This window comes from Olea europaea, chromosome 12 (genome assembly GCF_002742605.1).
Source record: "Olea europaea var. sylvestris chromosome 12, O_europaea_v1, whole genome shotgun sequence".
Lineage (NCBI taxonomy): Eukaryota > Viridiplantae > Streptophyta > Magnoliopsida > Lamiales > Oleaceae > Olea > Olea europaea.
This window is the reverse complement of record NC_036248.1, coordinates 2,600,473-2,611,476: the sequence shown is the minus strand read 5'-3', so window position 1 is coordinate 2,611,476 and position 11,004 is coordinate 2,600,473. Positions and strand designations below refer to the sequence as shown.

The following is an 11,004-nucleotide window of genomic DNA, read 5'->3' as shown; positions in this document are numbered from 1 at the left end:
TAAAGATAGGGGGAAAAAATTAAATAAAAAAAAAAAAAAAAAAAAAAAAGAGGTGTACCTATTAGTTTTCAGGCTTGTAACATTCCTGTTAATTCTTTCAATTGCTACTGCCACGATAGATAGAGTATTTTTTGCAATGAAGATTGTCAAGAATCAACTGCATAATTGGATGAAAAATCAAAGGTTAAGTGAGAGTTTGGTTGCATATATCGAGAATGATGTATTCGACAATATTAATAATGATGTAATTATACGATATTTTCAGAATAGGAAAAGTCGTAGACTGCAATTGTAATAGTGTATTGACTTATCTTCATTAATGAAATGTTGTTTTAAAAAATTGTATTTCAATTTTTGACCCCACAATACCAAACGTCTTGCTCCGTCCTTGTCATGCACCATATAAGAAAATGAAAATGGTTTTGAATAGTCTAGTGTTCGAATATATAATTTTTTTATTATTATTTTTTTTTTTTGGCTAAGGGTACTTTTACACTTTACCCTTATTATAATGTGTTTTTAAAACAATAAACTCTCGTCATATAAGGTTTTTTTTAGACCACAACAATGGTCAATAATAAGTCATTATGATCACCAACTTCATCTTGATTCACCAACTTATTTCCTAAAGAGAATCGGCATAATAAATAAAAAATTGAAATTGAAATTGATAATTTCATTTTATTTTATTTTTTTTTAATTTTTAACAATAGACACAAACCATGACTGGCTCAACGGCAAATAGAAGTTGAAATTTTGAACGTTTGAAGACAAGAAACCTAAGAAATATCAGTTGGAAACAAAATCGTTTTCTTTTGTCAAAGTGTTTATGACTAAAGTCGCGTTTTCAACTTTTTCTATTCTACCCAACGTAAGGGTTCAAGAGCCGTTTACCCGTTTGTTGACCATCGTTTAGCTAAATGGATTTTTCTCTCTATATAATATCCCATCATCGCGCTCGAGAATTTATACTGTTCTTCAACAACAAATTTCAATAATCGAGAGCTTCAAATTTGAAACTTAGAAAGAGAGATGAAGAATGGAGTAATTGTGGAAGACGGTTTCGTATACAAGGATGAAACTCATCTCACTGTTTCAAAGACCTCTCTTTTCTTCGCCGGAGATGGTTACACTGCTTACGACTGCAAAGGTGAACTCGTCTTTCGAGTCGACTCGTACGGCCCCGACACTCGTGACACGGGTGAACTCGTTCTCATGGACGCCTCCGGCAGATGCCTTCTCACCCTTCGTCGCAAGGTATCATTTCTCAGCTCTGGGTCAAATCAGTGAGTCAAGATTCACAATAACTTATTGTTAATCTATTACGAAACGGATGGAGGAAAATTGATTTAGTAATAGGAAATTTTCCGGGTTTTCACTGGATTTGAATTTAGTGACGTCTTAATTTTGCAGAGACCGAGTCTCCATCAAAGGTGGGAAGGCTTCGTAGGGGAGAGAATTGAGGGACAGAAGCCAATCTTCTGCGTTCGTAGATCATCAATAATCGGACGGGGCAGCCTATCCGTGGAGGTGTACACCGATCCAGGTGAGGAGTACCAGATCGAAGGCTCCTTCGCCAACAGGCATTGCACCATTTTTGATGCGGAAAAGGAGATAGTTGCTGAGATTCGACGCAAAGTGGATGCTACCACTAATGTCATGCTTGGAAAAGACGTTTTTTTACTTTCAATAAAAACGGGTTTTGATGCAGCCTTCGGTATGGGGTTAGTCCTAGTGCTTGATCGTATCAACGGTGAAGATTTAGCTGATGAAAATGATGGTGGGGACCATGGGGTGGAAGTCTCAATCTGTAAATCCCACCAATGAGGATGCAACTTTTTCTTCTTAATTTGTAATTTTACATTCTTGTTTGTATCTTTGGGTAATTTTTGTGATATTGATATTTCGAGAACTGATTTTTTTTCGAACAATGACTAAATAAAAAATTGGGGAAGTAAATAAACAATATTTATTTTCATATATCTGAAACAGGTTTAAGGGAACAATTTTCAATAATGAATTAAAGGCAGGTGGTAAGAACATCGACTGCACGGGCAGGAACTTGAAAGATAATGTCAAACAAATGAATGAATCTCCATTACAATCTGATTGTCTGTTGATTTTGAATGGATCATAATATCAAAACAAGAACAAGACCAGCAAAGGCTATTTGAGCCAATCCTTCAAGTTCGCGGACCTGAAAAGATGAAAATATTGCAGATAATTTAATCTTTTCAACATTGATCGATAAATAAGTTAATTGTTTTGAGCTCGCGTACCTTTATGGAGAGAAGAGACGATGTTGCCGAACTAGGTACTAGCCCAGTAAACCCGATGTTATATGATACGCTGCCATCAGCTTTAAACAAACCAAAGTTTCTCTCAGATGTTGGCCCGGGCTTCAAGTTTTCATTGAACAGCGCGAAGATATAAGCTTTCACTGGAGTCTTAGGTCGATAAGGAGTCCCTTTCTTTTTGAGTAGTCGTTTGCGCAAATTACGATTGTAAGTCCTCGCATTGTTCATAGTGGCTCCTGCTTCATTTTCATCTCCCTTCGAAGCCCAACCGGTTTCGGATACTATGACTTCCATTTTACCAAAACCGGCCTTTTCCAATGCAGCGTAAGAAGCATCAACCATGGCGTCAAACATATTATCGTAGTGTAGTTTAGTCCTCGAATCATATATACCGGCACTCTTTTGAAAAAGAGCGTAATTCAGATCAATGTGCGATGGATCGCTGATATAGGCCAAAAACGGATAAGCATTTATGTAGAACGGAGTACCAATCTGCGAAAAGAACTGTAGAAGTGGCCTCATGTAAGGAAGAACACTGTCCTTAAATACCCCTGCTGAAGGAGGGAACGTATTTGCGAAAACAGCCTCTGAATGTGGGCTCGAGACCTCAATCCTATTAGTGAGTCGCAACCGATCAAGAGCATTGTAGACATTTCTCACTGCCGGCACAAGAACTTCCCAAAGAGTGGGATCTACACTCCCTAGCACCTCATTTCCAACAGCGATCCCACGAATGAGTGTGCCGGGTATATGCGGCTCGACATTTTCTTTCACCCAGTCTACCGCACGATCTGGATTTACACTTATATCTCTCAAATTCTCATTCCCAAGTCCAACAATTATCTCGATTCCAGACCCTCTAAATGCCCTCAAAACTCCTTGATCGGCATCATAAATCCTGATGTTTTTTATCTTTGCCGCCTTTAGAAGTGTTACGACGCTTTCGGGTGGTGGGATATTGTCAGCTATTCTGCCATAATTTACTCCATATGTACCTGTGAAAGCTTGTACTACCAGAACTGCAAAACAGAAAAAACTTGATTATGTAAGATATAGCTTCACAATAAATAATAATAATGACACTGCTTCCCATCATGATATTAATGTCTTTGTAATTGTTTTTCAGAGTTAGAGTCCAAATTTATTTGGAACATGGCTTAGTTTGCTCCTTGTGTACATCAGTTCTAAATATTTATCAGCCTGCAAGCCGAATTTTACGCCAGAGCTAACAAACTAAACTTTATATGCGTATCCTAAGTTAATATCAGATACACAGGAAATTAGAGCATCCATCTCTAACAATAAACATGAGATGAAAATGTGTTGAAAGGTTAAATCTTTTAGACGAGGTGATACTGAAAACGGGTACTCCTATAATAAAGAAGAAGGGCACATACTGTTCGAGAACGGAACAATCGAAAGCGAAATGAACAACGAGAGGTAGAAAGAAAAGAAACCCATAATCTTGATAGCAGAAGTAAATGAAACAGTCATTCCATTTGTAGAAAAAAAGGATTATTAATGACAATTGTGTATGGGCTGCAAGAACATAGGCTCGTACGATGCAATGCTTCCTCTGTGGGAATTCCATTGTCATAGTTGATACACTAAACCCATAAAAGATTCCAAACCTTAATCTAAAGATGAAGGAAAATTGTAGATTTCTGATGAAAATAAGTCATTTTTGGCTTTGTGGGATTGGAATAAGATTCCAACCTTTTCGTTACCTCAAAGTATATTTTTCCTTGCCTTTCATGCTTGATCCATGGTACTACCTTTTTCACTTTTTCGGTAGATTCTGTGTCTCTTTCAAATTAAGTTCTCTTTCTAGCTATACCTTTCGTATATTAATAAGTTGAAGTTTTGGATGTAATTAAAAAACACGTTTATCCAATATGGCCCATGCTTGTCAAGCCAATGCGTACTGCATAATTGTAGGTACGGGTAAGCTCATGACACTGCCCAGTAGCAATAGCAGGGACTGGACATCCTAAAGCCTGTGGAGCTTCCAAGCCTAGACAGCTGGGACGAGAAATATAACTACCTTTTCAAACAAGATCTCCTTTTTCATATTAGTTTTTGTTCTGTTAATAGTTCACATCACCTAATCATCAAAAAATGTGATATTCTAAATACAAAATCCCACATCAGCCCAAAAAAGTCTCATGTCACTTAATTCACTAGAAGCAAGGCAGTATGGCAAACTAACAAGTCCTCATATTCCAATCTAATACATTATTTGCATAACAAAAGGTACAACGTCATCAACCCTGAAGGTTGATTCCCTAACTAAACTTGAGAATCTTGCACTTATAACCATTATGCTTACATTAAGCTAAGTCTGGGACTATATATGTTTACAAGCGAATATTAGAAGGTAGTGAAGCAGATAAAATATCCTCTATGGCAAAATGACAAAATACACTTAACATCCGAAAGGAACAGGAGGAGGATTATTTGGAGCCAGTGTGTTCCCTGATAGGTTAACCTTTCCATTTTCCATGATGTCCCCTTCTATATTCACCTGCAAATTAAATATGCCACTACTCTCTTGGACGTCATTAGTTTCAGCTCCATTGGCCGCTTCAGTGATGCTTTCTGGCTTATCCTGTGTCTCATCATCTACCCCAACATTTCCAGGTTTGGAATCTGGTTTTCCAGACGAAGGTACTTGTTCTTCTTCGACTTTTTCTCCTATCTTAGGCATTTCTTCAGTCACAACATTTTCTTCTGGATCTTTCCCGTCCAATTTGATCTCAGTGTCACTTTTCTTATCAGCGTCTTCTTGTATTTTACCTTCAGTTTTGACTTCATTTTCATCCCTCAGATCAATTTCCTTTCCCCCGTCATTTTTCTTTTCATCAACTTCAGCATCCAGCATTTCAGCGTCTTTCTTTCCCCCTGTTTCTTCTTTTCCAGTTTCCATTTCCTTTTCTTTCTTTGTACCCAACGATTTCCTGACTCGTTTCTTAGGCGGTTCAGTCTCTTTTGAAGGAGGTGTTGACTTGACTTTTTCACTGATTCTTGCTGATCTCCTAGGAGTCTCCCCAGTTCCCCAATCAAATTCTGATATTGCCGGATTTCCAGTGTGTGATTTTAGGTACTGCGCCAGTTGTTTCCGGCTACTAATCTCCTCTCCGGTAGGTGCAATGAATACAACCTCATTCTTTCTTGAAGCACCAACCTTCTTTGTCATGCACTGCATATTAAATGGATGAACCGTGTCAAGAAATTAGATGGATGATAATTATCCACATTTAGATAACAGTAGGGAATTACAAGAAAATTTGCTGACAACCCTGTCGCCCTGACAATGCAGAAACACATCTCACTTAAATTCCTTCTCTTTTTTTTTCTTTTTTTCTTTTTTTTTTTGCGTTTTGGGGGGGGGATGGGGGGCGGATGCGCTATTGTACCAGCAGCAGAGGAGGCTATATTTAACACCCATGTATACATGATATGCAATAATAATATCTAAGAGGCCTATATTTCACCATGAGCTTAACCGTACAACTTTTATACTATTAATATTTATTTTATAAATTGGGTACAACACTCAGGTTACTACAAGCAATTTGAGTTCTTTCCCTACATAGCTGTTCTATTCAAGTCTTTCTTTTGTCCTACAAGAATATACTGGAGCTAGTAAAAATAAATATTGCAAAAATAATAATAATAATAATAATAATAATAATAATAATAAATAATAATAAAAAATTCAACTCCATATTATTTCCATCTATATTTTCACGTCTAAGGTCCACATTTTATTTCCAATTGAAAAATCATGATCATTAAATATTAGAGAGACAAGTTAAACAAGCAAACACTTAACTCACAATGCAAACCAAATACAGGTCACTCATTATCAATGAACAAATGGCAAAACCCCATAGAACAGTTGGATTTATTCCATTTCTTCACATTTTCCCATCGACAGGTAGCCAATATGAGCATAAAGTTAGATAAATCTCTTACTGATGATGCCCTATTTTAAAATATGTATTAAAAATACTCCTATACAAACCATTATAAAAGTTGGACTTAAAACTCCTATGCAAAACAATGGTGCTACCATGTGGCTGAACATGCCATATTATTAGAAAAATTGACATGGTTGTTGAAGATGCAGATGCAGAAATCGGAATTTCCCAATCAAATACGCTAATCCATTTTCAGCAGGTAATTAGGCATAGAAATGCAAAACATTCAAGAAATCAAGACATCAAATTTTTATGTTGGAAAACCTCCAATGAAAAGGCAAAAGCCTAGGCCCATAATCCAACTCAATTCTTCCTTGTAATAGAGTGAGGGAATACAACGAGGTGGAGTGATGTTCCTTGGTCACTAATAAGGATTCACATCAAGCTCAACTTGAAGAATTAGTTTTTGAAGAGAGAAAAAGAGTCAAATATAATCCCAACTTACTAAAATGTCTTAAATGTATAACAAATTGTCAAGAAATAGGAAACCTAAGCACTTCAGGGGGAAATTGATAAGGAAAAAAAATGGAAAAAAATAGGTGGAACACCCTGGAATTTTTCGTTTTGACTTTTGAGGCCTAATATTATCAACATTTAAGACTTTAAGCCTGGATAATGTATTATCATCTGTATTTATTAGAAATAAATTAGTTCAGTAGTTTTTGCCTCCCAAATAATTTTATAAAATTGCTCAATCAGTACCAAATTCAACTGCAGAGGTCAAGGTTTGAATCCCGAAGGACTAATCCGTGAGATAAGATGGGCACATATTCTCTCAAAGCAAACGGTATTCTTGTGCTCAAGGTCATTATGATCCTAATTAACGGAGTCTCGCTGATTAAGTAATAATACTAACTGAAGGAATCATCTAATCGAATAAATGGAACGATTGCAGATACTACCCCAAATTAATGAAGGTTAACATAAATGAAAAATATATATATGTAATCAAACATAATACAAGCAGATTTTAACAATCAAAATCACGATTCAAAAGGCCAAAAAAAATAAAAATAATCAAATGATTATTTAGAACTGAAAGACGGAGAAATATAAATAAAAATAAAAATTTCCACAAAACCCAAATTATTATAAATTTTAATGTTTTAAACCCTAATAAAAACGGATTATGCCGACAAAAATTGCTTACAGCCATGGCAACACATATTAACAAAATAACGAGAAAAGAAAAATTATACAAAAAACTATTGGAAAAGCCTATATTAATTCATCTGCAAAGGAAAAAGAAAAAGAAAAGTTGCAAAAGCTAAGATTATATGAAAATACCAATTTTTTCCAAGCGGCAGGCGCCGGGAGCTCCACTGAAACGACACCTTCAACAGGTCCACGCAGATCCTCCGCCATTTTCTTGACCTAACGGTACACAGACCAAAATCAGCTCTACAGGTACAGCCAATATAGAAAAAGGTACAATCAAATTAAACAGACACTCAGCAAAATTCTCGTCAGCGAAAATATAGAGCAAGCCCCCAAATCAACCGCCACGATGCCCTTTTTCTTGGAGAAGTGGATAATATTAATCTACCCTAAAAGGACAACAGTGTTCGTGCTATCTTTTCCAGTGACACGTGGCCTTTTATATATGACACTCGTTTCTAATGATCGGGTATTGCTATCCATTCCTTTCAAATTTTAATGATTGGGGTAGTGATTTTTGAAAAAATGTGTGATTGAAAAAAAATAAAAAATAATTTATTTACGTGTAATATTATTTTATGAAATATTTTATGATTGAAAATAAAAAAGAAAAAAAATGAGAATGAGGATCAAACGGGGGGTTAATCTCATTGAAGTTACATCCTCAGTGTATATGGTACTAATATGATATTAATTGATAGATAAAATTAAATAATTTATTTAATTTATACTTCATTAATAAAATATTTAATACTGCTAAACTGAGGTTGCAACCCCAACGAAACTAAGTAACATTATTCTGATAGTTCACAAAGGGTCTCTCTAGAAGGGAAACCATATGCTACGTGGCGTGTAATTGAGGGAAATTGAGAGACGACTTATTTATTTCTTTTATCAGAGGAAATTAATAGATAAAAAGAATATAGAATTCATTTTTAAATATCTCCGAATCTACAACATAAAAATCCATTTCTAAACCAAACTAATCACTGAACTTTCATTCTTGTTCAGTTTAGTCATTACGTCATCGATCAACTTTCTTTCAATCAATTCTATTTGTTCTATATGCAAATAGTAGAATTCAATTAGCATTGCAAATTTTCTTGACGATACTAAGGGATGATAGGGAAGGTTGGAATGAGATATCGAAAATTTCATTGAACCTCAAATAAAAAGTACGTGTTTAGTACAGGAGAAAATAGACATAAACGATTTCAAATTTTAGATAAGAGTGTCATGACACTCGTAATATCTGTAACATTCTTTTCTTGAAACAAAACCATAATGTTAGATTTAAATTCAGCCATTATTTGTGCAAAAAATAAGTTAAGAGCTAAAAACAAGTGCTTATATGGATTGTTTTCGATGAATTCTCTGCTTGAAAATCAGTTGTCATAGACGCTCTAGAGCCCGTTGGGAGAAGAAAGTCAATAGATTGCAAATCTTCCTCTCAGCATTTTTTCAGTCTGTTGAAGTCAACGAAAATGTACGAAAACATTCAGATTAACCTTACAATACTCGGGACAAGAAAACATCGTTAACTTTTGCAAACTTCCTGCTCTCATATAAACCAACAAGTATTGCCAAACACAAAAGCTTATAAACTCGTATTATTTTTAAACTCAAACAACGAACATCCGTTCATAATACGCTTATTCCCTTCTTTACACAAAAGGTTAGCTGTATAAAAAATAAAACCCCCACCCCCCCCCCCACCACCCCCCCACCCCCAACACAAGTATTGCCAAACACTAAAGCTTACAAACTCGTATCGTTTTTAAACTCAAACAACGAACATCTATTCGTAATAAGCTTATTCATTACTTTACACAAAAGGTTAGCTGAATAAAAACCAAGGGAGAGACTACACGTACAAGGAGGAGTTCACATAACCCATCCAGATAACACATGATAAAAGGATGGATATTATTTTGACAATATTTTAATTATATGAACCCACCCAGGTGAGTATCCCGGAGGACTTTTCTGAACCCCTCCTTTGTACATACGGGAAAAATCAAAAACCAAACACCCCATAAGACTCGAATTCAATTCACTTTAATTTCTTTAACAATTTTCTCATCCCTCTCAATCCTTGGCACAGTAATGGTCAGCACACCATCCTTAATCTCAGCCGTAATTTCATCGATTTTCGCATCGTCTGGCAGCAGAAGACTTGTATTATAGTAACCATAGCTTTTGGATGACCAATATTCATCGTCAGATCCTTCTTCTTCTTCTTCTTTGTGCTCTCCTTTTATGGTAAGAACTCCATCCTCGACCGTTATCTTTACGTCGTCCTTGCCTAGCCCCGGAACCTCGTATCGCAGTTTGTAGCATTCTTTTTTCTCTTTTACCTTGCCAATGAGGTTAGAAGGTGACAACTTTTCGAATAATCTGTTGATGTTTTCAGTTGCTTGTAGTAAAGCATTTCCAAGCCCAGATGGAAATAATTCTAAAAACAAAATTCCCATTAGTAATTTACAATCTTGGATAAATTTTACATGTAATATATTGAAGAGAGAATTTACCCCAAGAAGCAGGAACAACGTCACGGTCGTGACTTCTCCATAGACCCCTTCTATTTTTCTTCCTTGGGAATAACTTAAACGTCTTGTCACCACCTTCAGAAACAGCCACCTCTCGGGCGGCGCCGCCCTCTGACTTTTCACCTGCCACTGTCGAAAGCCGCCGGAGAAACTCAGAAGCCCACTTTTCTTTATGGGTAGGAGCGGTACTGAGGTTAACATTTCGAGACAACAAAGAAGATGAGGGAGAAACCACCCTCTGCTGCAAAGATTTCATAGCCAAACGAGCTAAAGCCATTATGATTTTGATTTTTGGATCAAGCAGACAAGATTATTATCTATGTGAGTATGAATGACGAAGTTTTTTTATTAGTTGTGATGAGAGCAGAGGATTGGAAAGAATTTAAAGAGCTGTCTCTGTAGTTGGTATTCTACAGTGGAGAGAAGATTCTGAGAGGTTCTAGGGAGGCGTGGGGTGGGTGGGAACATGAAAAAGTTTTTATTCTATCTTTATCCAACTTTGGCTTGAACGTTGAGGAGGGTTCTCGAGGCCTAATGCATCCAATAAACACTTTCGAATCACACTCATGGATGTCAATCAAGGTCGAGACTCAGGATCATAATTTCATATTTTTGATACGATCATTAAAATCATACAGCTCGATACAATTTAACATTTTACAACAGCGGTCGAGTCCTACTACTCGATCGACAGTCAAAATCTAATGCCTATACTAATATATCAATCATACAGCCCTTCTTGCTCCCAAATGTCAACTAAAAAATCTGCCATTTCCTGCCAATTCAAAGTGAAATAATGAGACAAATGAAGTGATAATCGAACAAAATAAAACCATGTTATGCAGACTTACAGCCAGAGGAACCGGCTTGGTGAAAGGCTTGTTGCTGCTGAGCAAGCTATCATAGTTTGCATTCCAACTGCAAAGCCGAAAGTTTTTAGCAATACAGAAGCAAAAAATGCAGATAACAAATAAAAAAAATTGAACTGAAAGAAAATTAAGATGGGAGAGGGATCAC

General features: G+C 36.2%; 4 protein-coding genes across 5 annotated transcripts; 1 reads left to right on the top strand and 3 right to left on the bottom strand.

Annotated features, from left to right (window-relative positions):
* Positions 1-876: 876 nt before the first annotated feature.
* On the top strand, positions 877-1,912 carry LOC111405180 (protein LURP-one-related 5-like). Its single transcript, XM_023033950.1, has 2 exons — positions 877-1,257; positions 1,414-1,912. The coding sequence occupies exons 1-2, from the start codon at positions 1,033-1,035 to the stop codon at positions 1,825-1,827; spliced, it is 639 nt and encodes a 212-aa protein (XP_022889718.1). The 5' UTR covers positions 877-1,032; the 3' UTR covers positions 1,828-1,912.
* A 34-nt stretch (positions 1,913-1,946) lies between these two features.
* Positions 1,947-4,409, bottom strand: LOC111405178 (glucan endo-1,3-beta-glucosidase 14). The gene is made up of 3 exons (XM_023033946.1): positions 3,695-4,409; positions 2,280-3,316; positions 1,947-2,197 (listed from the first exon to the last, which is right to left on the bottom strand). The coding sequence occupies exons 1-3, from the start codon at positions 3,789-3,791 to the stop codon at positions 2,132-2,134; spliced, it is 1,200 nt and encodes a 399-aa protein (XP_022889714.1). The 5' UTR covers positions 3,792-4,409; the 3' UTR covers positions 1,947-2,131.
* An 82-nt stretch (positions 4,410-4,491) lies between these two features.
* On the bottom strand, positions 4,492-7,879 carry LOC111405179 (methyl-CpG-binding domain-containing protein 11-like). 2 transcript variants are annotated; one of them, XM_023033948.1, is made up of 3 exons: positions 7,730-7,879; positions 7,568-7,654; positions 4,492-5,496 (listed from the first exon to the last, which is right to left on the bottom strand). In XM_023033948.1, exons 2-3 carry the CDS (start codon positions 7,643-7,645, stop codon positions 4,723-4,725), a joined length of 852 nt encoding a protein of 283 aa, XP_022889716.1. In that variant the 5' UTR covers positions 7,646-7,654; positions 7,730-7,879; the 3' UTR covers positions 4,492-4,722. The 2 variants fall into 2 exon arrangements, with proteins under 2 accessions (XP_022889716.1, XP_022889715.1); XM_023033947.1 differs by having other exon boundaries at positions 7,568-7,855.
* A 1,327-nt stretch (positions 7,880-9,206) lies between these two features.
* Positions 9,207-10,998, bottom strand: LOC111405176 (26.5 kDa heat shock protein, mitochondrial). The gene is made up of 3 exons (XM_023033945.1): positions 10,839-10,998; positions 9,970-10,762; positions 9,207-9,893 (listed from the first exon to the last, which is right to left on the bottom strand). Exons 2-3 carry the CDS (start codon positions 10,262-10,264, stop codon positions 9,487-9,489), a joined length of 702 nt encoding a protein of 233 aa, XP_022889713.1. The 5' UTR covers positions 10,265-10,762; positions 10,839-10,998; the 3' UTR covers positions 9,207-9,486.
* Between the last annotated feature and the right edge of the window lie 6 nt (positions 10,999-11,004).

Bases quoted from the DNA above. Each gene is read 5' to 3' on its own strand.
- LOC111405180 (XM_023033950.1), top strand. From the start codon at position 1,033: ATGAAGAATGGAGTAATTGTGGAAGACGGTTTCGTATACAAGGATGAA. The intron at 1,258-1,413 runs GTATCATTTCTC...TTAATTTTGCAG, and splicing joins TTCTCACCCTTCGTCGCAAG to AGACCGAGTCTCCATCAAAG.
- LOC111405178 (XM_023033946.1), bottom strand. From the start codon at position 3,791: ATGACTGTTTCATTTACTTCTGCTATCAAGATTATGGGTTTCTTTTCT. The intron at 3,317-3,694 runs GTATGTGCCCTT...TCTGTTTTGCAG, and splicing joins GATTGTTCCGTTCTCGAACA to TTCTGGTAGTACAAGCTTTC. The intron at 2,198-2,279 runs GTACGCGAGCTC...TCATCTTTTCAG, and splicing joins CGTCTCTTCTCTCCATAAAG to GTCCGCGAACTTGAAGGATT.
- LOC111405179 (XM_023033948.1), bottom strand. From the start codon at position 7,645: ATGGCGGAGGATCTGCGTGGACCTGTTGAAGGTGTCGTTTCAGTGGAG. The intron at 5,497-7,567 runs GTATTTTCATAT...TTTAATATGCAG, and splicing joins CTGCCGCTTGGAAAAAATTG to TGCATGACAAAGAAGGTTGG.
- LOC111405176 (XM_023033945.1), bottom strand. From the start codon at position 10,264: ATGGCTTTAGCTCGTTTGGCTATGAAATCTTTGCAGCAGAGGGTGGTT. The intron at 9,894-9,969 runs GTAAATTCTCTC...TTTTGTTTTTAG, and splicing joins CGTTGTTCCTGCTTCTTGGG to AATTATTTCCATCTGGGCTT.